The sequence below is a fragment of the Acipenser ruthenus genome, chromosome 21, assembly GCF_902713425.1.
Source record: "Acipenser ruthenus chromosome 21, fAciRut3.2 maternal haplotype, whole genome shotgun sequence".
Taxonomy (NCBI): Eukaryota; Metazoa; Chordata; class Actinopteri; order Acipenseriformes; family Acipenseridae; genus Acipenser; species Acipenser ruthenus.
Window position 1 is genome coordinate 1155267 of NC_081209.1, and position 27136 is coordinate 1182402.

General features: G+C 39.8%; 1 protein-coding gene across 3 annotated transcripts; it reads left to right on the forward strand.

The window, feature by feature from the left end:
* LOC117428124 (clathrin heavy chain 1-like) lies at positions 1-26729 on the forward strand. 3 transcript variants are annotated; one of them, XM_058994172.1, is made up of 33 exons: positions 1-294; positions 6032-6239; positions 8273-8541; positions 8766-8927; positions 9456-9569; positions 9736-9909; positions 10265-10462; positions 11017-11217; positions 11534-11686; positions 12088-12210; positions 12580-12717; positions 13146-13310; positions 13541-13721; positions 13978-14141; positions 14579-14704; positions 14942-15084; positions 15306-15540; positions 15847-15969; positions 16271-16416; positions 16741-16924; positions 17202-17394; positions 17853-18010; positions 18241-18405; positions 18604-18711; positions 19437-19604; positions 19920-20069; positions 20394-20525; positions 20896-21006; positions 21418-21588; positions 21876-22097; positions 22740-22766; positions 24422-24497; positions 24960-26729. In XM_058994172.1, the coding sequence occupies exons 1-33, from the start codon at positions 253-255 to the stop codon at positions 25076-25078; spliced, it is 5049 nt and encodes a 1682-aa protein (XP_058850155.1). In that variant the 5' UTR covers positions 1-252; the 3' UTR covers positions 25079-26729. The 3 variants fall into 3 exon arrangements, with proteins under 3 accessions (XP_058850155.1, XP_058850156.1, XP_058850157.1); XM_058994173.1 differs by having other exon boundaries at positions 22740-22760; XM_058994174.1 differs by lacking the exon at positions 22740-22766 and having other exon boundaries at positions 3-294.
* Positions 26730-27136: the final 407 nt, after the last annotated feature.

A 27136-nucleotide genomic window follows, 5' to 3' on the forward strand; every position in this document is an offset into this window, starting at 1 on the left:
GAACATTTTGTTTTGTTATCCTAGTGGTGCGCCCTAGCGCGGATTCGGCGGAAGGATCGAGCTCTGTGTGAGGTCGCGCTCAGGGTGGGACTGACTGTGGCTGTGAAAGAGCCAGGCATAGAGGAAAGAGCCGCTGCAAACATTCACTAATCACGATTATATATCAGATTATATATAGGAAAAGGACGTGGTCCTAAGCGTTTATTCATAGCCTTCTTCACCCCCTTCACCCCCCAACAGAACACGATCAAAATGGCTCAGATACTTCCAATACGATTTCAGGAACATCTGCAGGTAAGATGAAGCATGAAGTATATAAACATGCACGTTTATGAACATATGATTTAGGACATAAACAGAACAGCATTGGGTATGTTGAGATGTTTTAAAATGCGAATGCGATGAGGATGCTGCTTCCAGCGGCCTGTAGGGCTGACTGGTAATAACATGACTCGGGGTGCAGTCTATCGAGTGTGTTTATTTTTGTATTATTGGTGAACGGGGCTTTTAATTTAAACATTGAATTGATATAAATGGTCGTGTTTCTGTAAATAACGGTTTGTTGCTACACAGTATTACCAGTAATAAAAATACCGTAGCGACCACCATAATGAATGCATTTACATTACGTGAACATTTCCAGTTTCTGCCTCGATTTTCCTATGGTGGTACCCTTGTATTTGAGCAGGCGTACTAATGTAATGCTCAGGTCAGGGTAATACCTGGGTGTTTTTATTTCAGTGATATTTTAAAACCTTCACCACATATTCAGTTTTTCCCAGTTAAAACACAAGTATTTAAAATACTGTACACAAATGATGCTACCGCTAGCCAGTGCAGTCAAACCTGATGTATCTCGACACGGATAACGGCAATCTGCTGACGCGGCTGCGGAATTATTATTATTATTATTATTATTATTATTATTATTATTATTAACAAAAGTACATTAATTCGTCTTGGTCTAAATAACTGAAAATAAATCGTAATCAGTGAGATTTTTAAAATTCTTTTAAATACACCGTTTATTATTATTATTATTATTATTATTATTATTATTATTATTATTATTATTATTATTATTATTCTGTATTTACAAACCAGATGAACGTTTTATAAGCACAGAAGTGGTATTATTTTAATGATTGAATGAAAACGACCAGGAAGTGATCCGCTATGTACTTTGGGACCTCCCCGTGTGTTTACACACAGACTGCAGTGGTGAAGCGTATTGAACACGTTAATGAATTTTATGCGGTCTTTATTTGACTCCCCCCTTCCCCATCCCCAGCCAAAACAAACAGATGAAAACATGTAAATAATAGAAACCTTTGATGGTTTTTCGAAGGAACGTTTCTTTGTATAGTCATGGCAATTTCATCTCCTGGTAAGGTAATATCTGTTATCGCGCATATTTTACACAGCATAGTTCAGCGTTTACTAATGTCTAGAGGATCCAGAGCGTTGTTGTTGTTAAGCTGGCTAAATACAAATTGTAAAAGAGAAAGTATGAGCAACACCCCATTTCTACAACATTAAAGAAAGATAATTATGTGTAAAATTGAATTCACTTCTGATTATAGTCACAGGCTTATTGATTCAAATCTGATTTGTCCCAGACTTGCTTAATGTGTCAGAGTTGGACACAAGGCACTGTGTCTGTGCATGACTGTGAGCAGCTTTATTATTGATGGGAGATCTAAAGTTCTCATGAGTAATGGCATCTCATTTTGTAAAGGTACACAATGGTAATTTACTCTTACTCTAATTACATGCCCAACTGTTATTAACATTCCCTTACAGGCTAACAGCACAGAACTGCTGACATCCGGAATACAAATTTAATATCAGCTTCAGAGCATTTTGTTACAGTACCTTGCTTTAATGGTAGCACGAGGGATAATCTCGCTGGATAAGACGCTGTAACCACCAGAACTTCATAGATCATTGCGTTGATGCCAGAGGGTCTGGAAATGTCTAAGCACACAGTGCAGAATATTGGTTTAATGCTTCACAAATCTGTACAGTAGTACAGGCCAGTGAAGAGTAAAGTCTGCCTGTAAAATGTGTCGTGCTTTTGGAGATGACCTTGTACAGTCTGGCCCCTTGTAGGCTTCCATTGCACACATCTGAATAATGCCTGCTCGTGTATAACAGGAATTGCAGGTGTATTTCCAGCATGCTTGAACACTCACAATAGTGAAAATTCACAGCGAATCATCCACCTGCTCTTTTTAACAGCCAAATGGAAACCACCACGTCTGTTGTGTTACTCCATTTAGTATGGCTTGATTATCTGAAGCACCTCGGGGCCCAACTACAGTTTTGTGATGAAAGCTCTAAATGTGTGGATGATTAAAAAGATGCTGAGTTAGTTTGAACCCCAGCTGAATCTTCAATTATTATATGTGTTCAACATGGAAGTATTCTATTAAGGACCTTTAGAGACCAATCTAATTTGCCTACACTTCGGATATGTTTGCTCAATACTTTGTGATGATGAAATGTCAGATACCGTGACTTTTAATCCTATGTGCGTTCGCATAAGCCTTGATTTAGAGAAGCAAGGGATTAAAGGAAAACAAATGAATCCAGACACTCTGTTTTGATGACAAGCAAGCTCCACATGGCTTCTAAATGGAAGGTAGACATGCTCTCACTTAATCGTTCCCTGACTCTTAAAATAACCATACAGTCAAACCTGACGTACAAGCGGAACGTCTGTCATGACGACCGTGATGAAATCCATTGCCATAATTCTCGAGATGCAACAACTAATCAAGTATTGATCGCCGTGGCGTGCAAGCGTCAATCAAGCATTCATCGTTTGATTTAAATCACCCTGGTGCCTTCCTTGGAGCATCACTCCTCGCTTGTACATTACCAGCACGCTCATGTTTTCAGTTGTATTGGAAGGTCCTTTAAAGGATTTATTTATTTATTTTTTTGCTTCTTGCTTTTGGATAATAGCATTCTCAGTTGAAAGCCTAGTTTACTTTTTAATGTTCGTTTTGTGTTTTATGGGAAACGTGAAGCACCACAGTTGTCAGTGCCATGGTCTGCACTGTGAACTGCTTCGTTGATTTTTAAAATAAGTTTGCTTACCTGGCTGTGGAACGAAGCTTAACTTTGCAAATGGTAAGAAAGTAGACGATGTGGAAGTGAATCCTTTTAAACACCGTGCTAGATGTTTGTGCTGTGTCAATCCATGACTGCTTAGCAGTTTGCTATCTTTGGCTAGCAGGCCCCGTTATAATTGGATCCTGTTGCAGTCCAGTGTGTACAGCATGCGTGTTTCAGCAGATAGGAATATAACTGGGGTATTGAATTGGTGGGGGAAATACTTTTGCTCAGGGCATCATAGAGGACGTACCTTCGTATTTGGAACTACAGAACCATACAACCCGGTTCTCGGCTTCAAATGATCATTTCAGCTGCAGCTTCTACTTCTATAGCGTTGTCTTTGAAAAATCAGTTTAATCCAGATTGATGTATAAAATGCACACCGAACCAAAAGAGGTAAGAATATGAATTTTGTATATATTTTTTTTCTTCTAAGTATCTGAATGCTGGTCTGTTTCTAACAGGGGTTCTGTAAAATTCGTTCTAATTAAACACTATCCATCTTGTTTCCGAATGAATGCCTGAGTAAGTCTCATCGGGCAGTGCTGACTGGAATATTGCTCAGTATCTCAGTGGGGTTTGTGTGGGCGGCCGGGTGGATGCCAGCTTCTTCGTCCCCCCTGTAGGAGGATTGGAGGGGTGTGATGCAACGGATCACTGATTCAGCAAACCTGACGGATATTATTAAGCAAGAATTGAAATTCAAGGACAGCGAAGTAGCAGTGAATAGATTGTGCATTGCAACATTACTAATCTTGTGTTTTTTTTAAATTTGGTTTACTTGAGCAATACCTTTAAGTTCTAATATATTTTGTCTGCTTTTAAGAAATTGTATGGGGTGTGGAATGGGGATGTTACAAACCAGAAATCATACCAGGTCTCGCATTGCAGAGAATGCAAACCAGAAATCATACCAGATCTCGCATTGCAGAGAATGCAAACCAGAAATCATACCAGATCTCACATTGCAGAGAATGCAAACCAGAAATCATACCAGATCTCACATTGCAGATAAATGCAAACCAGAAATCATACCAGATCTCACATTGCAGAGAATGCAAACCAGAAATCATACCAGATCTCGCATTGCAGAGAATGCAAACCAGAAATCATACCAGATCTCGCATTGCAGAGAATGCAAACCAGAAATCATACCAGATCTCACATTGCAGAGAATGCAAACCAGAAATCATACCAGATCTTGCATTGCAGAGAATGCAAACCAGAAATCATACCAGATCTCACATTGCAGAGAATGCAAACCAGAAATCATACCAGATCTTGCATTGCAGAGAATGCAAACCAGAAATCATACCAGATCTCACATTGCAGAGAATGCAAACCAGAAATCATACCAGATCTCACATTGCAGAGAATGCAAACCAGAAATCATACCAGATCTCACATTCCAGATAAATGCAAACCAGAAATCATACCAGATCTCACATTGCAGAGAATGCAAACCAGAAATCATACCAGATCTCACATTGCAGAGAATGCAAACCAGAAATCATACCAGATCTCACATTGCAGAGAATGCAAACCAGAAATCATACCAGATCTCACATTGCAGAGAATGCAAACCAGAAATCATACCAGATCTCACATTGCAGAGAATGCAAACCAGAAATCATACCAGATCTCACATTGCAGAGAATGCAAACCAGAAATCATACCAGATCTCACATTGCAGATAAATGCAAACCAGAAATCATACCAGATCTCACATTGCAGAGAATGCAAACCAGAAATCATACCAGATCTCACATTGCAGAGAGTGCAAACCAGAAATCATACCAGATCTCACATTGCAGATAAATGCAAACCAGAAATCATACCAGATCTCACATTGCAGAGAATGCAAACCAGAAATCATACCAGATCTCACATTGCAGAGAATGCAAACCAGAAATCATACCAGATCTCACATTGCAGAGAATGCAAACCAGAAATCATACCAGATCTCACATTGCAGAGAATGCAAACCAGAAATCATACCAGATCTCACATTGCAGAGAATGCAAACCAGAAATCATACCAGATCTCACATTGCAGATAAATGCAAACCAGAAATCATACCAGATCTCACATTGCAGAGAATGCAAACCAGAAATCATACCAGATCTCACGTTGCAGAGAGTGCTAGTGCATTATGCATGTGATGAATGTGTTTATTAATCATAAAAGATTAACATGTTTCAGAGCTTCGAACTCTGACACGCATCCAGGATGACAATTTTCTTCACTTGTCTTTTCTTCTTTAAAGGAAAGATTTGTCAGTAATGATTTATGGTCTTGTGTTTAATGTATCTCTACAAGTTTGACAGGTATCTGTGACTAACAGATACAGGAAGCAATAGACTCACACTGGCTTCTTAACACTGGATGTTTTTATAATATCTGGACAGAAATCCCAGACGCAGTCTTCAGTTGTTAGCTTTTACACACTGTACAGTAACCCCAAAGGGGCTTCTTAAAATACTTACCATAGTCAGACCAGGGGAAGCTGTGCCATGGATGTCCTGACCTACACTAAGCCTGCTAAACGATCATTTTCCTTCCTGTCCTTTTAATCTCCAGGACCATCAAAAGCATCCTTTTACATCCTGGATTAATTAACAGGCGACAGAGCGTGGCTTGAGCAGATGGTGAATGCCATCAGAATGCTATTAAAAGTGAACTTGAATTTACCAAAGAATAATCTAATAATTTTTTTTTTTTTTTCTGAATATATTTGGTTGGGCTGTTCCAGTTCAGGTAGTTATAAATGAATAGAACTCTTGGTGTAAATACAGTAATCAGGCGTATCTGCGTTGAGGTTTGCGAGTTGCATTAGTAATCAGTACCACATTACACATTTTCCTGATGCCGGTTTTTGTGTTTTGTTTTGTTTTTTCTCCCAACGTAGTTGCAGAACCTTGGGGTGAACCCAGCCAACATTGGGTTCAGCTACCTGACGATGGAGTCTGACAAGTTCATCTGTATTCGGGAGAAGGTAGGAGACCAGGCCCAGGTGGTTATCATCGACATGAGTGACCCTACAAACCCAATCAGGCGTCCCATTTCTGCAGACAGTGCCATCATGAATCCGACCAGCAAGGTCATCGCTTTGAAAGGTAGCTCCCCTTTTTCATTGTTTTTTTTTTTTTAGTTTGTTTGTATAATTTACTCCTGTTTTGTCTTTTTAAAAATGTTGTTTTGTCTCTAAATACAGTGCTCTCATTAAAGCATTTTAGTTGCTTAGCAAACATACTGTAAAGAGATATTTTATTTTAGAACAGCCATCCCCATTGATAAGAAAAGTATTTACTGAGAGCATTGATAGTCTTTCTGCACCTGTCCTGTCTTAAACACAATTCACACTAACCATAAAACTACCCCATGTACGCCTTTGTAATCTCTGTTTTATGCATTCCCAGGTAACATGCTAGTATTTGCTTTAAGACAATGTTAATAAGAAGAACTAATTCTTTCTTGTAGCTACTTGTTTTGTTACTGACTCTTTACTTTTCTCCCTGCAATCTTGTCTTTAACAGATGGTGAGTTTGACTCTGTCTCTGTGGGTTTTGTTTTTATGTGGTGTGCATACAGTGGTTTCATCTCATAAAAGCAGATCACAGAAGCGTTTTTGAACAGTGACGTTCTGCTGCCGTGTATTTTAAAGCAAGCGTTATGTTTCACGTGATTGATCTGTTTTGAATTTTTGAAAAACCAAGCCAGTGCAAAGCTGTCCTGGCATGTGTAGAACTAACCAGCTTTATAAACCAAAGACAGTGCAGTGGTTCCTATTTATTTATTTGTTCTGCACATTGAAATTCTACTAATCTGTGGACAAGCTTTTTATTGTGTTTTTTTTTTTAAAACTGTAGATTTGGTGGTGGTGGTGTAGCACCTTTCTGTTCTATTGCCCTCAAAGGTATCAAGTTTGCATCTCTGAACTGCTCTTGTAACAATTCAAATATCGCCGTGCTTTCTGACCCAGTTGGATTTGGCAAGACCCTTTGTGATAAAATCCTGTCCTTCCATGAGAATGGGGGCATGAATTGTTATCCCTTTAGCTGTTCAGGTGTAATGTGGAATTAGATTTAAAGCCTACAGTATTCATTTTAGAAAGTCTGTCTGCTGCAGCTGATTTTGATAAGATACAGGAGGCATGTACACAAGTCAGTAAAGTGTATTTCTATCTACAGTATAGCATTGCAATTCAGAGATTTGAAAACTTCATGCCAGACCAATGTGCAGTGTTTGCACTTGGCTCTCGGATACTTTTATGAGAGAATCTTGCGTGTATAAGCATGCTTTGTTGTGTGCTTGATGTTGAGTGTTGTTTTTTTTTTTTTTTTTGGGGTGGGTGGGGGGGGGGGGGGGGGTTGCCTTATCAGATGTTACATCATCTCCAGTATAGTGAGTACAAACAGGCAGGCTCTCAAACCCTCCACCCCTATTTTTAAGCATACAAGGTATGTCAAATTTGCATACCGTTTCTGAGGTTCACCTTCATCTTATATTTTAGTCTTTCTTTCTTTTTGTGTTACATAATTGATGCACAGTATTGCAAGCCAGTGAGTACATTGATGTTCCAGTGTTAAATAGGTTTTGTTTTTTTTAATAGGGAATAGTGTAACGGCACTTGTTCTCTCTGTTATGACAGATCTACAGGACAGTAGCTGCAGCACATGGCAGCCTTAATATAACCACTGCAGAGTAGGGAGGGGTTTTCTGTGCACTGCCAATCATTTGTCAATTACTATCTCTGTCTCTGGCAATGTCAAAGTTAAGGAAGAATTTGATCATTTTGCCACAGTACATGACTAATATATATATATATATATATATGCATGCATGGCCCAGAGCTACACAACCAGATCTGAAGTAGATTTTTCAGCCATGACTGCATTTGCTACACATACTGACACTAATTTCCGTTCATATGTATTTTAAAGAGTGTGGTTTATTGACTAGCTTGTTCACATGGGGTTTGGTTGCCTTTTCTGCCTTTGACATATAGGCAGGGTATTTCCAATAGTGGAATAACATTTACAGCAATTTAAATAAAATGCTGTAGCCATAAATTCTTCTTTCATTCTTAGAGAATGGGGAGGAAAAAACAAAACTGTGCAATAACCATTTTTTTCCTTCAAATCTTCAGCTGCAAAAACTCTACAGATCTTTAACATTGAGATGAAGAGTAAAATGAAAGCTCACACAATGACAGAAGAGGTAATGTTCTGGAAATGGATCTCTGTGAACACTGTTGCCTTGGTAACTGAGACAGCGGTCTATCACTGGAGCATGGAGGGAGACTCCCAGCCGTTGAAGGTGTTTGACAGACATGCCAGTTTAGCAGGATGCCAGATCATCAACTACCGAACTGACGAGCAGCAGAAATGGCTGCTTCTGATCGGAATCTCTGCACAGGTAACGCTAGCAATTCACCCATCACTCTTAAATACTCAAACATTAAGTTAACATTAATCCTCCTCTGACTATCCTGGATTCAGTCCTTGAGGACTATTCTCCTGTCCCTTGGCTTTCAAAGTAAGTCTTTATGTATTGTGACATTAGTGCATGGTTACACCTCTAAAAAGAGATGAGTAAAATACAAAAATTATGGTGTCATTTTTTTTTTTTTGTCCTTCTAGCAAAACCGTGTGGTAGGAGCCATGCAGCTGTACTCTGTAGACAGGAAAGTGTCCCAGCCAATCGAAGGGCATGCAGCAGCATTTGCTGACTTCAAGGTCGAGGGGAATGCCAAACCGTCAACTCTCTTCTGCTTTGCTGTTCGCAGTCCTGCCGGAGGCAAGGTAATGTCATTCAGTGCTAAAGATTTCATCAGGGAGGGACTTCCTGCCCCGCTGCGATCCATCTCTCTTACAATGGGGTCAGATCTGACGAGGACTTCGAAGAGGCACAATGTGTGAGGTTGTGATAGTAATATTTGAGAGGGTTATAAATCCCCCAAGTCATGTAATAATGATCATCGCTTCTCTAGAAACGAGAGGTGTCAGGCTTAATATAAACGTCTCTGAATATCACCCCCCCATTGTTCAGAGTGCTATACATGAGAAGACATCTGAATTCCATTTAGAGTAATGTTACAAAAATAATAATATTGATTTAAAAGTAACGTTACCATGTTAGCAATCTCAATTTTCATCAGGAAGGGACCAGACGTTTTCTGTTGGGATAACATGTCATGCCTAATTATGCTATATTGGCACCAAACACAGATGTCAGTAAATCTAGATTGTAGATGTATATAAATAATTCCTGCATTCAAAGCTGCTGCTGTGTTCCGTGAGACCGACGTGCTGTTCTCTCTCCTTCTGCAGCTGCACATTATAGAAGTAGGTCAGCCTGCAGCTGGGAACCAACCCTTTGCTAAAAAAGCTGTGGACGTTTTCTTTCCCCCAGAGGCTCAGACTGACTTTCCTGTGGCAATGCAGGTGAACCGAGTGACCTTTGCTAAGCTTCTGGTAGTCCCCAGCATGAGAAAGTGGGACAAAAAAAAAAAAAAACTACTGGACATTATTAGTACTTTTGTATTTCATATAGTTCTTGTACAACAAAAAAAATACTGCGTTTCTCTTTACACCTGCATCTTTCTTTTAGATTGGAACCAAGCACGGTGTTATCTATCTCATTACTAAGTATGGCTATATACACATGTATGACCTGGAGTCTGGGGTGTGCATCTACATGAACCGCATCAGCGCAGAGACTATCTTTGTCACTGCCGCGCATGAGCCCACCTCTGGAATCATTGGCGTCAATAAGAAAGGACAGGTACTGTTGGAGAGAGGAGCCAGCACCAGCTGGATATTTAATATTATTTAATATTAATATTACAAAACCTATCAATCAATGTAAAATCAGCACTGAGGGTTTGTTTGCAACTAGTATTGCAATATTAATAATGGGTAGTAGTATCATTTTGCCAAAAAATAATGCAAATTGCAGTGTGGGGTAAATACCTTTTATAAATAACATGGCGCAGATTTTAATTGTAATGTGCTTTGCTTAATTCTTGGTAATTTTTGTATATGTATCATCTATACTACAGTAGGTACTGCTGTACCTGATATCTATGTTTCTTACTCCTATCCTAGTTTATCAGACGTTGTTCTCTATTTGATTTCAGGTGCTGTCTGTATGTGTTGAGGAAGAAAACATTGTGAACTACGCTACCAACGTCCTTCAGAACCCAGACCTTGGACTGCGCATGGCCATCCGCAGCAACCTGGCAGGCGCTGAGGAGCTCTTTGCTAGGAAATTCAACACTCTCTTCACTCAAGGAAACTACTCCGAGGCTGCCAAAGTAGCTGCCTCTGCACCAAAGGTTAGCACCTTCAGGGTTTTCATTTATTGATGTGCGTGTTTCATAGAAGTGTATTTATATGAAAAATAAATTTAGATATTGCATTCGGGTATATTCAGTTGGTCTAAATGGCGGTTTAGTTTATTTCTGTATATAAAAATATTATAAATGTCAGTTAATATTTGAATTCTGTACATGATGGTGATGTTTAGAATGCAACACTCTTTACTGTTTTTATTTTCCTAGTTTTTGATGAGATGTTTGATGCTTTATAAATACGTCAGGCAGTCATTTGAGTTTGTGTGTGTGTGTGTGTGTGTGTGTGTGTGGTTACACATTGAAGTAAAGATTGATTCATTAAGTGTTTAAAACTGTTTCATTTCCCAGTCAATGAAGATGTTGGCTTTGGATAAATCACTTACTAGTTGTTACTGAATGGGGATTCTGAATAAAGCTTGCGGGACTGAAACTTTACCAGCTTTATAATACCGGGAGCTGCGTGCCAAGCTTTCCACAGGTTAGGCAGAGCCTATTCCAGTCACATTGTCTCACGCTGGCTTTTTGGTTTCCGTCAGGGAATACTGCGTACTGCCGATACCATCCGGAAATTCCAGGGTGTCCCGGCACAGCCTGGCCAGGCCTCTCCTCTGCTGCAGTACTTCGGCATCCTGCTGGATCAAGGGCAGCTGAATAAGTTTGAGTCGCTTGAACTGTGCCGACCCGTTCTGGGGCAGGGCCGGAAGCAGCTTTTAGAAAAGTGGCTGAAGGAGGATAAGGTTAAAAAAACAAAACCAAAGAAAACAAACCTACTTCATTGCTTGCTGTAACCCTTTGTTTAGAACTTCCTTCCAAGTGTCATATTAGTTTAAAAAACCCTTTGTAAACTAAATATGTGGATTATAAAAAATATGTAATTTCCATCCAAGTACAGAAAAGTAGTATGCAACAAAATCCAATGCTATTGAGTTGATCTGGTTTCGTATCTTTTTTTACACAGTGCTGAAAGTAGTATTTTAAATTGGTTGTTCATTGCAATATGAACACATTAGCAATATGATCTGTTTATTTTAATATATCTCTTGTTTTTATTAGCTGGAGTGTTCAGAAGAGCTGGGCGACCTGGTAAAGACTGCTGACCCAACCCTGGCTCTCAGTGTCTACTTGCGTGCCAATGTGCCCAGCAAGGTTATTCAGTGTTTTGCAGAAACTGGACAGTTTCAGAAAATTGTGCTCTATGCTAAAAAGGTCAGTGTTTTGTGCTTTCTGTAAAATACAATTAACTCTTGATCATGCCCAAGCTGTAGTTTTTTATTTGATTTATTACAGCTGTCTCTGAAAGGCTTAGTTCCGATTTTTTATTTTTTTTTCTTCATATTTTCATCCGTGTAGAACTCTGTGCGGCACGGCTTGTTACCATCGTGGTCCTGCGTGGGCAGTATTAACAAATACGAGATAAAAAAAAAAAAGGTTTTAGCATTCAAATTCCACAAGCTTATCTTGATGATTTGCGTGTATCAGACTGCCAAAATAAGTGCCAGATCCATGTTCTGTGTCCTGAAGCTTGGAAGTTCTAAAGAACTTTCCTAACTTGTAGCCGCACGTTGGAATCCCTGTTTCTGAACAGTGTTATTGTCCCTTGGTTGCAGGTTGGCTACACACCAGACTGGGTTTTCCTGCTGAGAAACGTGATGCGGGTGAGCCCTGACCAGGGACTGCAGTTCTCTCAGATGCTGGTCCAGGACGAGGAGCCTTTAGCCAACATCAACCAGGTAAGGATTAAAAGCAGCTGCATGACAAGCGGGGGCGTTCAAGCTGTTACTACAGATGGGTGAGCAATGTGAAATATCTGCTGACGCATGCTGTTCTCCTTCCTTTAAAGGGACATCAGTGTTCACTGTTTTTGTGGTTAACCTATGAATGTGGATTACATGTTTTATTCTATTGAAAGCTTGGTTATGTAGCATGTTCAACCACACATATTGACATTATTTTTATCATTTAAAAATGATTGGATGGGCAAATAAGAGGAAACTTCAAATATAAATGATTTGAAAAAGCGTTAATAATATATTTGTAAGCATTGAATACGAGATGTGTTTTCGATAACCTGAACGCATTCCTTCTTTTTGTTCTTTCAGATTGTGGATGTGTTCATGGAGAACAACCTGGTTCAGCAGTGCACCTCATTCCTATTGGATGCTCTGAAGAATAACCGTCCCGCTGAAGGACATCTGCAGACTCGACTTCTGGAAATGAATCTTGTACATGCGCCACAGGTAGGTAAACTAATGCCAGTCTGTCCCTGCATTCAAATCTAGGCACATGTGCACCAGGGTCGTTGGAAATCAATACACTACAGCAGTATTTATCTGCATTATATGTCTGTGTTTTTTTTTTTTTTTTTATGAAGTTGTAACCCAAGGGTGCTATAATTTGATTGTTTTGAGATCCTTCACTATTGCAGCCGGAGCTTCCAATAAGCTTTGTGAAGAGCTGCTTTACGATGTCTTCACAGGGAGGGAGTGGGAGGTGGTGCAGCAAAATGTGCCCCCATCACAAAACATGCCTTTAACTGTATACCACTCATGTTTGTACTCGGCTGAATTCTTGGGTGGCTGAAAAGATTGTTTTGGAATTTGGAAAGCCCCTGTAAACCTTGGATTAAAGCTAGATTTTTTTTTCATTTTAACTTTGGATTCCACAGGTAGCCGACGCCATTCTTGGAAACCAGATGTTTACACACTATGACCGTGCCCACATTGCACAGCTCTGTGAGAAGGCAGGTCTGCTGCAGCGAGCCCTGGAGCACTACACGGACCTGTATGATATTAAACGTGCCGTCGTCCACACCCATCTCCTGAACCCGGAGGTAAGAACTTTCACCTGCTTCTGCAGACTTCCATTCAAGCCACAACAAAAATGAATACAATGAAACACTGAAATCCTGAACCAGTAGGGGGTCCCCGAGGGGCTCATCCAGTTAAAGCGCTTTGGACAATTGGGGGTGGGGGGCAATAAATAAAAAATAATAATTGGTCACAATCCTGAACCAATGTTGTTGAAGATGCACATCTAATGAACGGTGCTTTTAATCTTCAGTGGCTGGTGAACTTCTTTGGTGCTCTGTCGGTGGAAGACTCTGTAGAATGCCTGCGAGCCATGCTGTCTGCGAACATCCGCCAAAACCTGCAGCTGTGTGTACAGGTGGCATCCAAGTACCACGAGCAGCTTGGGACTCAAACCCTGGTGGAACTGTTTGAGTCCTTTAAGAGCTATGAAGGTAGGTCATAGGGACCATGGCGTCAAGAGCCTTTTGTATTTAATAATAGCTTAAGAAGGAAGTTGCTTCATCTGGAGACCTCATACAAAGAAGGTTGAAGCCGGCATTACTTCACAGGTTCCTTGAGGAGCGTAGAGTAAAAACAGTAGAAATATAAAGAAAACTATAAGGAGTTGGCTTACAATAATGATAGTGATGATGACGACGACCTGACATGTTGTCTAAAGTAAACTCTTGCCCAATTCTCTTGTTGCAGGACTGTTCTATTTCCTGGGCTCCATTGTAAACTTCAGCCAGGACCCGGATGTGCATTTCAAATACATTCAAGCAGCCTGCAAAACGGGCCAGATCAAAGAGGTGGAGCGGATCTGCCGGGAAAGCAACTGTTACGACCCGGACCGTGTCAAGAACTTCCTTAAGGTAGCTTATTGGTTTCTCTTCTATTTCCATGTTAACCACTTATATTTTGCTCCGTGTCCTAAAAGGGCTGTTATTAGAAATTCCTATTGATTTTTATTTTTATTTTTATATATGTAAATAACCTGCCCTCAAATAATGGCTCAGAAGACATCTGCACAAGTCTCTTACTTGTTGGGTGCATTTATTGTTCTTGGAGATCAACAGATCTTTTTTGAATGCTTGCCCAAATCAAGTGGCGTGGATCGTGGGAACATTCAGCTATTTGGTCATGCCTTTGCCTGAGAAATATATATATATTTTTTTCATAGATTTAAAAAAAAAAATACACACACACACTAACCTTCTTTTTTTTTTGTGTAGTGTGTTTGGGTAACAGTTTTGTAGCTTTAATGAAGCAATTTGGCTGTTTTGTTAATATTTGTCCAACTCTGTTGCAGGAAGCCAAGTTAACTGACCAGCTTCCTCTAATCATTGTGTGTGATCGGTTTGACTTCGTTCACGACCTGGTTCTCTACTTGTACCGCAACAGTCTACAGAAATACATTGAAATCTACGTGCAGAAGGTAAGCAGTTTAATCTTGCTGCAGCAGCAGAACTATGCGACTTTAAAGGCAGGGAAATCTTGAAATTTGGGGGGTGGGGGGGGGATACATATTTATCATGGTTGATTTAGAACAATAAAAATACACCTGTTTGCAGTTAAAATACTGACCATTGCTTTTGAAGTCAGTAGTATTGCCCGCTGCTACACAGAATAGGAGCTGATTTTAATATGATCAATAAAATTGCTTTGTATTTAGGTTAACCCTAGCCGTCTTCCAGTGGTCATCGGAGGCCTGCTGGATGTGGATTGCGCTGAAGATGTGATTAAAAACTTGATCATGGTGGTGAGGGGACAGTTCTCAACTGATGAGCTGGTCGCTGAAGTGGAGAAAAGAAACAGGTAAGTGATGCTGCCGGGTAGAAGCCTGGAACATTGTTCCCTGGTATTAAAAACCAAAGCAGAATCTACTTGCAGCGAACACTTCTGATGTTAGTCCAGCGCTTCACCGACGGGCATCAGTGTACAGCACAACGCTGATATTCTTAACCCTTTCATGAATTCAAATATATTGAAGGGTTACACCCGATACGTTGTCCACAGTCTCGTGATTATCTTTCCAGGCTGAAGCTGCTGCTTCCGTGGCTGGAATCGAGAATCCATGAAGCCTGTGAAGAGCCTGCCACCCACAATGCGCTCGCCAAAATCTACATCGACAGCAACAACAACCCCGAGCGCTTCCTGCGCGAGAACACTTTCTACGACAGCTGCGTGGTCGGGAAGTACTGTGAAAAGAGGGACCCGCACCTCGCCTGTGTAGCCTACGAAAGAGGGGAGTGTGATCTGGAACTCATCAAGGTGAATGATTCTTCCTCAAGTCTAGTAATCGTTCAGATCTGACTGGTTTAGTCTATACCGGGCCTGCTTGTGCTCGATCTTTTTAGGTTCTTCTTATGAAGAAACATGTTGAATGAAGGGTAATATCTTATTCCAGCCTAAAGAGCTTCATTTTTATAACTGTAAACACGATAATGAGATCTACAGTTGAACTAAAGTGAAAATATTTACCAAACCATCACACAGTGCACTACTTGTGTGCTTTGTGTTAAACTATAGAAACTTAAATTCAGTTGGTGCATCACTAATGAAAGATTTTCCCCCTAGGTTTGCAATGAGAACTCACTATTCAAGAGTGAGGCTCGCTACCTTGTGCGCAGGAAGGACCCAGAACTCTGGGCAAATGTTCTTGAAGAGAACAACCCATTCCGTCGTCCGCTGATTGACCAGGTAACTCTACAAACAGTGGCTGCAGTAACGTTATTCATGACTTCTGTTAATTGATGTTGACATTCAGTTTTATTTCACTATTCTCTGGTTGTGGGTCACAGAAAGGCTTTCTCAATTCCTTGTATGTATAATAAACTTGTCTCCAGTCTCAAATTCTGATGTCAATGAATAGTAGGGGAATATATTTAATGATCAAGCATGAAAAAGATGATCATAGAAATATAGATGCTATCTAGAAAATAGTGTTCTAGCCATGATGCAACATAGGTGGTATTGTGGTGTGTTTTTTTTTTTTTGTAAGGTTGTGCAGACAGCCCTGTCGGAGACACAGGACCCAGAGGAGGTGTCTGTCTCTGTGAAAGCTTTCATGACGGCTGACCTTCCCAATGAGCTGATTGAGCTGCTGGAGAAGATTGTCCTGGATAACTCTGTCTTCAGTGAGCACAGGTGCGAGGCTGGGACAGACTTTATCAAACTGCTGTGAAGCATCAATTCCGAGACCGCAGCATAGAGAGATTGTAATACCTGATCTGCTTTTTATCAACTGCTATTGCATGTCAAAGATGAGTAAACCTCAGTAGTGCGTCTGCCTTTTCAAAGTGAATTATTTACGCAAATCTTTTCCATTTCTTTCACACTGGTAAAATGAAACAGGGAGCCTTGTTAAAGTCTTTTGTCTTCTGGTTAGTACTTCTGTGTATCCTGAGTGTTTTAAAGTTACGGATGAACTGTCCTGATTTTAATATTTTTTTTGTTGTTGTCCGTAAATAGAAACCTACAGAACCTGCTGATCCTGACTGCCATTAAAGCTGACCGCACCCGGGTTATGGAGTATATAAACCGTCTGGATAACTACGATGCGCCTGATATTGCAAACATCGCAATCAGCAATGAGCTGTTCGAGGAGGCATTTGCCATCTTCAGAAAGTTTGATGTGAACACTTCCGCTATCCAGGTAAAGTATACGAGACCAGGTCAATGAATAGAAATGACACCAACAATGTATCACAATAGTCACTATTGTCACTATTCTGGAATATTGGAAGTCGTTGTCTAAGCAATTCTGTTGAAAAAAGAACAAAAGGCATGCGATAATTTTAAAGTAAGCTGTACACTGACGTATTGTACATGCAGTGGAATTAGAATGGCAGTAATGCCTGCTCTAGTTAAAAAAAAAAAAAGCTTTTACTAGCATGACTTAAAATGCATCTTCTTATTCTGTTGTTGTGCAGGTCTTAATAGAGCACATTGGGAATCTGGACCGTGCCTATGAGTTTGCAGAGCGCTGTAATGAGCCAGCAGTGTGGAGCCAGCTGGCCAGGGCACAGCTGCAGAAAGACCTGGTCAAGGAAGCCATTGACTCCTACATCAAGGCTGATGATCCCTCTGCATACATGGAAGTAGTCCAAGCAGCCAGCAAAAACAGTAAGGCGCAGGGTTTAAAACAAGCACTTGAAACTTTAATTACACCTCATGCTTAGGCATTTTGTCTTCAGTTTGAAAAGCGTAATTTAACCATTGTTTTCCTTTTTTAAATGCTAGGTATTAAAGTTCAGTTTGCACAAATGCTTCTTACAGCTGCAGACAGCTAAGAATGGATCCTTTAGGTTAACATTTTTAATTCTGCTCCATGCTAGGCATTCAGATTAGTATTGGAAGTGTTACGATTATAATGAAAAGTAATTATTTGACCACGAGTGAAGACTCCACAAAATTGTAAACTATAAAAGGTTTTGTTTTGTAGAGTAGGCGGTGGAGAATTCTTTTGGTTATATAATTAAAAAAAACATAATCTACTGAATTGGCAAATAAGAATGTGTGTGTGTGTGTTTGTTTTGTACGTGTCTTTTATATTGTCTCGTGTATTTGTGTCTGAATTGCAGGCAACTGGGAGGACCTGGTTAAATTCCTGCAGATGGCCCGAAAGAAAGCTAGAGAGTCGTACGTGGAAACAGAACTGATCTTTGCTTTAGCAAAAACGAACCGTCTCTCAGAACTAGAGGAATTTGTTAGCGGGCCAAACAATGCTCACATCCAGCAAGTAAGTTGTGTGAGCGTTTTTGTGTAAAGATAAATAAAAACAATTGTTAAACCAAATGATTTTATGTCGTGCCACCTGACTAGTGAACACGCATGTGCAAAACGAACTGCAAACTGAATGAATGTCCACCGCTGCCACCTTGTGGTGGAAAGTGTTATAAACATTTTTTTTTTGTTGTTTCACATTGAGGCACATTGTATATCAGTAGAGGTGTTTCTCTCCTTATTCAGGTTGGCGATCGCTGTTACGATGACGGGATGTACGACGCAGCCAAGTTGCTTTACAACAATGTCTCTAACTTTGCCCGCCTGGCCTCAACGCTGGTACACCTGGGAGAATACCAGGCTGCAGTGGACAGCGCCCGCAAGGCCAGCAGCACCAGGACCTGGAAGGAGGTCAGGCTTTATGTGCAAATACATCTGCTGATTGTGCATGTTTTAATTGGAATACACTCCTTTTAGAACGTAACAGGACTATTTCAATATTATAATATTTAATATGTCTTGTATATGTGAAATAGAAATTCATCCTCATTTTTGTTTTGCTGTTTTTTTTTTTTTTTAATCGTAATGCTGGTCTCTTGTTCCCTGCAGGTTTGCTTTGCCTGCGTCGATGGGACGGAGTTCCGCTTGGCACAGATCTGCGGCTTGCACATTGTCATCCACGCTGATGAGCTGGAGGAATTGATAAGTTACTATCAGGTAAAGGGAAGAATGAGATATCTAGAAAGCAGCTTCAGAATGGGCTCTGTAATCACATTTTAGATTTGTTCTCAAATAATGAAATACAAAGAAACAATGAGCTGGGCTTCATTAACAATAACGTTAAATACAGAAGCCGCTAGTATTAGGCCTGATTTATATCTATTCTAATTTGTGCTTGGCCAGATAACTTGGTTTATAGTGTTTGGTGCCTCGTTGTACAATTAGGGCAGCAGTGTGGAGTAGTGGTTAGGGCTCTGGACTCTTGACCAGAGGGTTGTGGGTTCAATCCCCAGTGGGGGACACTGCTGTTGTACCCTTGAGCAAGGTACTTTACCTAGATTGCTCCAGTAAAAACCCAACTGTATAAATGGGTAATTGTATGTAAAATAATGTGATATCTGTATAATGTGAAATAATGTATAATGTGATATCTTGTAACAATTGTAAGTCGCCCTGGATAAGGGCGTCTGCTAAGAAATAAATAATAATAAAAAATAATAATAATGTGTCTATCATGCATAGAACTGGTTTACAGTTTTGAAGGTCATTTCAATGAGGCTAGCATAGATTGAAAATGCCATTATACAGATTTGAATGATCATGCTTTAGATCTGCTCTTCTTTTTTAAGCTTTATAAGAAAAGAAAAGCTCCAGTGTTTGAGAGATGTATGAGCGAGCCACGCTTGCATTGTGTAAAAGGTGTGTTTGTGTGTTTGAATCAGGACCGTGGATACTTTGAGGAGCTGATTGCTCTGCTGGAGGCAGCTCTGGGTCTGGAGCGGGCGCACATGGGAATGTTCACAGAGCTGGCCATCCTGTACTCCAAATTCAAACCACAGAAGATGAGGGAGCACCTGGAACTCTTCTGGTCCAGAGTCAATATTCCGAAGGTTAGGAAAAAAAAGTATCCGGAGTGACTTGCTGTCAAAGTAGTTCAGTAATTGCATTTTTTACATGGGAATTCTGAAGTTTTATGCTTGTACTCGTGTGTTTTGGTTGTTATTACTTTTGAGGAACTCCCAATATAAATACTGGACCCTGGGAGTTTTTTAAAACAAAGAGTAAGTGCTACTGTACATGCATTAAGAACCATATTTCCCTCCCAACAAAAAAAAACAAACAAGCCGTGAATAGCATTGTAAAGGGCTAAACTAGCTTGAAATAAATGTATTGCAAATAAACAGATGTCCTCTCTCCTCCTGTAGGTCCTCCGTGCTGCAGAACAGGCACACCTGTGGGCAGAGCTGGTCTTCCTCTATGATAAATATGAAGAGTATGATAATGCAATAATAACCATGATGAATCACCCCTCTGATGCTTGGAAGGAAGGGCAGTTCAAAGACATCATCGCTAAGGTCATTGCATTTCTTTGTGTGTTTTCTATTTTATTATTTTTGTTTTCTTTGATGAGCTCAGTGTTGGTCTGCAGTTTGGCTCCACTGTGGTTGAGCTGGAATGTAACAGTCCAGTTTATGTTCCAGAGTATGCTGCTTAAATGTTGTCATTTGAGTCTGACAGAAGGGTATGTTTGTTTCTGTAAGACCTGCAGCACATGTCATAAATAACAGTGATAAGATTGCTACATATTAATGTAATGATCTCCGCTGAACTTGTACAACACCTGGGTAAATGTTGAATTCATTTTTTATTTTTTTATTTTTTTTGAATGCTTTGAACAGGTGGCGAATGTGGAGCTGTATTACAAAGCCCTGCAGTTCTATTTGGATTACAAACCCCTGCTGATCAATGACCTTCTGGTGGTGCTGTCTCCTCGACTTGACCACACCAGGGCAGTTAGTTTCTTTGCAAAGGTAAGATGCTCTGTATCTAATATAGACAGAATGTCCTTGTTTGAATGTGTGGGTGATTTGTTAGCAGCTTATAGCTAATATTTTAGAGAGCAAAAGTGGGCGCAGTCAGGAAGCTTAACATTTTGGTTTAGTGCCCACAGCAGAAGTGTTGATGCATAATAGATTGTTCAACTGTTAACTACCCTTTACGTTGAAATAAACAATTTATATGATTGGGTGAGGTGAAGACAAAATTATTGAGGTCTCCAGTTAATAGACCTTCAAAGCAGGATGGATATTCAGGTTTGTTTTTATTTGCATTTATCTTGTGTGAGTTAGCTGTTTTCTTTCTGTAATAATTTCACGTTTTAATTTGCTTGACTTCCCCCAGATGAACCAGCTGCAGCTTGTTAAGCCTTACCTACGCTCGGTGCAGAATCACAACAACAAAGGTGTAAACGAATCTTTAAATAACCTGCTTACTGAAGAGGAAGATTACCAGGTATGCCATGCAGTTCTAGGTGTAAACTGGGCAGGTATTCTATCATTGAAGAGCTAAAAGAGTGCTGCATTTGCAACCGAGGCTTTTTGTTTTTCTGATTTGTATGAGTTAGAACTGGGGTATTGTGATATGGAGTATAGGGGTATAGTTGTGTGTGGGTGTGTTTAAACCTGAGGTAAGCATCCTTTTTAATTCCTGTAAAGAAGTTATAGAGGTGAAAGCAGTCCTGCGTTTTACCAGTGACTGCTGACTGCTGTAAAGTCTTTCAGCTTCTGGTACGCTATGCTGTACTACGGACGGTGCCCACTAGAGGCCGAGATGTATCCACACAACTGATTGCTCAGCTCTGAACTCTGACCTGAGGTTGTACAGCGCATTCAAGTGTTGGCTTTTCATACGTTCTTTTCACAGGGCCTGAGAGCATCCATCGATGCTTATGATAACTTTGACAACATCAGCCTTGCCCAGAGACTAGAGCGGCATGAACTGATTGAATTCCGACGCATCGCTGCTTTCCTGTACAAGGGTAACAACCGCTGGAAACAGAGCGTGGAGCTTTGCAAGAAAGATCGCCTCTACAAGGTGAGCAAGTCCTTCCATGTGCAGCCCTCACCTCGTTAAGGCTTTTCTTTTTTTTTCTTTTTCTTTTTCTTACTAAGGGCTGGTTGCATAAGGGGATGGACATATCATTTCTGATTTCCTCAGCTGTCCCCCAGAGAGCTACTGCTTACATATCCACGGGTGCCATATTATTTCTGGGCAGGAACGATGAGTGTATTTCTGGAATGGAAATGTGTTTGTGCAGAACGTTCTGCAGTTTGCCATACATTTCTGGTGGTGATTTTGTTGTTATAATGTTGCTGTTTCAGGATGCCATGCAGTATGCAGCCGAGTCCAAGGACACGGAGCTGGCGGAGAATCTTCTGCAGTGGTTCCTGGAGGAAGGTAAACGGGAGTGCTTCGCTTCCTGTCTCTTCACATCCTACGATCTGCTGCACCCTGATGTGGTCCTGGAGCTGGCTTGGAGGCATAACATTATGGACTTTGCAATGCCTTACTTCATCCAAGTAATGAGGGAATACCTTACTAAAGTAAGTGATGAAAAAAGACAACACTTCCCTACAAATGATAAAGGTTAACTTTTTTTTTTCTTTTTTCTTAGTATTTTTTTCTATATAGAGAGAGCAGGAATATGTAAACAGTATGAAGCAGGTTGAGATTTTTTTGCAGGAGATCAGGGATAAAAACTTTAATAAGAATATCGACCAAGTATTATGACAAATGCTGGGGTGTGTTGAAAGCATGTTTAGACAAACATTTTAAATTGAGAAACGGTTCAGCCAAAGACTAGATTTTTTTTTTTTTTTGTATTTTATTTTAATTTTAGTTACAGTTGATCAGTAGCTTTATTTTTCCAGCGTGTGGGTGACTTATTGTTGGATTCCTCAGTACGTAATTGGGGGAGGGGAGGGGAGGGGAGGGGAGAGAGAGAGAGAGAGAGAGACGAGACAACTGTTGCTTTATATGAACGCATGAATCAGGAAGAATTAGTTTGATCATAATCTAAGGGATAGAAGCGCTCCCCCCCCCCCCCCCCAATCAAACCCCCCATATGAAAAACTCTTCTGAAAGCTTCACTGCATAAAGCACTCCCTCCCTCTTTTAATCTGCAAACCGCAGTCATGTTGCTTTTGAATGAAGATGTGAAGTCTCAACTGTGAATTTTCTTGCAGGTTGATGAGATTGCTGAGAAGGTGACGGTCTCTGCCTTTTTTAAATTTTATAATCTCTTTCTGTTTTAACATAGACCTAGGTTTCTGATGTAGGAACCTAGCAGTAGCGAGTGCGATAGAGAGAATGCCTAACCCAGTGTTACATCTAACATACCTAGCTGTCTAATTGTAGCTGGCTTGACACCTAAATAACATGAATAACCGCACAAGGAGGCCATTACACTGCGGTTTTGTTTTTTATTTTATTTTATTTGTATTTATTTGAAATGCTGTAGTGTAATAGACTGCATCTAGAGCAATAGTGATTGTGTAAATATACTCAATAAACCCCCAGCTGACCACAAGAAATGAATTTGAATGGTTGCATAATTAAACATTTTTATCAAAAAGATCCCAATTGAATGATATTTTTATAGTTGAATAATGACTCCCTAATACATCAGAAACCTTGCATCTTTTATCTTAAGTTCAGCACTTTTATTCAAAAGCAATACATTATTTGCATTAACACAGCTGAAATAAATCATTGCTTGGATACCTTAATGCTTCTCCCTCCCTAGTGTTTTTGGCACACCAGGCGCTTGCCAGTGTAGTATATTGAATCTGTTTTCTTTTTGTGATCTAGTTCATCTCTGTGTATGCTAATTTTAAAAATAGCTGTTTTTGTTAGTTATATAATTTTTTTTTGTGTGTGTGTTTAATAACACCACTACAATACATCTCTCTACAAGATGTGCTTTTATATTCAGCATTATTGTTCATGGCTCAAATTCTATTTTAATGGATACTGGGAAGTCCAGTTGCATAATTGTACTAGAAAGCTAACTAGATTGCATTGCCTTGTTAGTGGTGCAGTAAGAGGCTAGAGGTGTAGGACAGTTAAAGACCAGCCATAGTCGTAAAAACTCCACTCAACAGGACATGTTCTCGTTACTCACTACAGTATATCACACACTGAAACTTTGATTTCGTATTGGTTGTCTGTAAAGCTCTCTTGCTGTAGAGTCACTTGGTTCTCAATAGTGCTGGGTCTTTATATCTCACAGTGTGCAGAAGAAGCATGCCTGAACTCCTGTCTCGAGCTGCTAATCCATTTGAGCAGGTTTTGTGTTTTGCCATGCAGCTTGTATTGTTGGGTGCATACTGTTTTGCAGCATTTTGGCATGGACTGTTGGTTTCTTACATGCAAAATCAAAAGATGTAGACTGTCCATACGTGGACAAAGTTCAAAATTCCCCAGTTTCACGCAGATGTCATCTGAACTTTTTTTGAATGTCATATAATCACTAAATAATTGCATGTAACTTGCTCTTGGAAATGTTCGCTGGAACCTTTTGTTTGTTGTGACTGGAATACAACGTAGAGGCCAAATAATTCCAAACAGCCACAGTGGTAAGGATTCAGTATATCTATGTGTAACAAAGAGATTCAGTATATCTATGTGTAAAGAAGAGTAAAATAATAACTCAAACACGATGCTGAGATCTGGAAAGCTTTGAGACTTGATATAATGGTGAAGGATTATATTAGAATGCGTGCTTTATTTGATGGGGAGTGGTGTATATACTGAAGTAAATTGGCAGCTGTTTGATCCCTTGTCACACTGCCTTCTTTAAACTATCTGTTCTCTACTGCAAGTCTTCGTTTACCTTCCTGTAAAACCTGTCCATGTTCATTCCTAGGTGGATAAACTAGAGGACTCGGAAAGCCTGCGAAAGACCGAGGAGGAAGTTGCAGAACCAACTCCAATCGTGTTTGGTATGTTACCCTTAATTACTGCTCTTTAGTAGAATCACAAGACCTTCAGGTCCCGGGAAATGCATTCACAGAAATGCACGTTTCATTTTCTCTTGTATTCTTATCATGAAAATATCTAAAGTTCTCAAAAGCAAAACTTTTGAATAGTGGCCACTATATTATGTGACAGGCACATTTGCATGACATGTACTGCACTTTGTGTTGACTTTTGCATATATTCCCACTTCAGGCCTAAGACTTTGCCAGTAATAATTATTTATTTTTTCCCATTTTTCTTTAATCCAATGAAACTAGTTTTCTGCAGACACTGGGAGACGGGTACAATTGAGCTGTACCATAAAAGCAAGAGGTTTATTTCACTAATAAGCTGCCCGTTCATTGTTTTCTAAGAAGAAATATAAAAGCAAGTCTTCGTTGCAAATGGTATTATTTTTTTAATTTTATGTTTTTTTTCTACTCCAGGTCAGCAGCTGATGTTGACTGCAGGTTCCAGTCCGGTCCCCCCTCAGGCAGGATATCCAGCATATGGATACACTGCTCCTGGCTTTGCCTCCCAGTCCGCCTATGGATACAATATGTAAACTAGTGCTTTCTCTGCTTCGGTCTCTCTGCTATACCATCCTAACACCCCCGTCTCCTCTGTCTCTGTATGACTTGGAGGCCCAGTTTTTACTTTTAGGCTGAACACCATCCCTGCGCAGCATGAAGACCTCTTCAGGACAGCCTGTTACTGTCGATATTTATTATTGTTATTATTGTTAAGAGTATATTACTGTTACGTTTCAACTTTTAAAAGTGCAGCTTTGTTTTGTTTTTTTTTATCCATGTATTTCAAGTCTGAATGACAGCACTGATATTGAAACTGTGGAAGGGAGGGTTCAGCAGGACGTTCAAGTACTGTAGGTTCTCAGTTAGGGATTGATTTGAATAGGGAGGATAAGGTCATATGCATATTCCTTTGCAGGTGTGATCAATCCAACGCACTGACGATTCAGAGAATGTGGATGCAGCACTGAAGTGAAATCTGTCAAACTTTAAAAGGGTTTAAAGTTTTATAAATGTGTCGTGTCTTGTTTTAGCTGTATTGTTACACTCTGTTTTAATGTATCTCCTTTTTATGAAGATCACACTAAAGTAACATGGTTTCTGTCGGAGTACAAATTAAAAGTAAATGGTTTTGGTGGGGGGGGGGGGGGGGAATTCAAAAACTAATGCAAGTTAGAAATATGTAGATAGTTTATCTTGACAAGTGGAACCCCCTGCAACAGAGAATGCAATCTCAAAATGTGTATTTGCCGATGACAGTGGGTAAAATGTCTACAAGTACAGTGTTCTTGAATGTTGCCAAGGTTAAACTCCCATTACACCTCGAGCTGTTGCTGTTTTTATTGAAATTAGATCAATGGATTTAGTGAACGCTTTAACCATGCTATTAAAAATAACTAATGGTACAGAATTTAGAACAAAGGATATAGATATATATATATATATATTATTAGAGAGAGGTTAGGTTTATGAAAATATCAATTGGATGAATTTGAAAGAAAATGCCAACAATTTCTGATTGTAGTCAAGTATATAAAAACAAAGCCCCTTTCCAGTGTATTGTTCATGAATAAAGAGGGTTTGGCCATTTCGGAAGCTATTGAAGAATGCCATTGGGGAGGGGAGTGGGTATATGAAGCGTGCCACTTTTTTCAATAATACTATAATCATTTGAATGTACTGAAACTAAATGTATAATTTATGGTAATGAATCTTGTGCTGTTCCTGACTTAATGTAAGTCCAATATAATGGAACCCCAATATGTATTGTCCGTAGTGTATAGTTGTAGTTCTAAGTGTAACAATTTTTTTTAGAAAAAAAGAAACACAAACAAAAAAAAAACACAATACAGCGTTTATTCTTCAGCACGTCTGCTTGCCTGAACATGAGTCTGTGATGTATTTTTTTTTTTTTTTTTTTTTTAAACCCGAGCAGCAACAGTGAGAATGCCCTGGGCGTCCGCCCCTGCATTGCCAGGTTTGTTGAAGGGATACCGTCCTGCACGGTGCTCGAGGGAACTTTGCTGCTTTGTCTGTTCGTGTTTCATGTCCCACATTGCACAAATTGTACAGACGTTTTCAAGAGAGAAATGGTTTGGGGGAGTGACGTGCGCTGTTAATCTTTCCCTTCCTCCCGACACACGTCATGCCTTCAGAAGATAAATAAAGTTTACACATGCTGTTCCAGTTCTCTTGTGCTTTTCATTTTTAAATACAGAATTGCATTTGTTATTTTGTTAGTAATGTTGTGGGATATCTATCTGTCTGATTGGCATCTACAGTGGTTTGCCAGGTACTGTTAGGACTCGCTGAAAGGAACTGTACTTGACCATAAGGGGGAACTAATGGGTTAGTTCAAAACCATTGTCAATATATAATAAACAGTAGATGGCTTCTGTTCAGGAGATGAAGAAACCACATTGTGCAATATAGTCAAAAACTGAGTCATAGCCACAGCAAAAATGTATATTAAAAAAAAAAAAAAAAATTGTAATTGCAACGTAGCCCCCTGGAGTGATTGAGTAAATTATTTTTGTCTTGATAAAGTAACATATGCCTGCCAACCAACTCAGAGATGGAGGAACTTCATATTT

Bases quoted from the DNA above. Each gene is read 5' to 3' on its own strand.
- LOC117428124 (XM_058994172.1), top strand. From the start codon at position 253: ATGGCTCAGATACTTCCAATACGATTTCAGGAACATCTGCAG. The intron at 15,085-15,305 runs GTAAGTGATGCT...TTATCTTTCCAG, and splicing joins GAAGTGGAGAAAAGAAACAG to GCTGAAGCTGCTGCTTCCGT. The intron at 15,970-16,270 runs GTAACTCTACAA...TTTTTTTGTAAG, and splicing joins GTCGTCCGCTGATTGACCAG to GTTGTGCAGACAGCCCTGTC.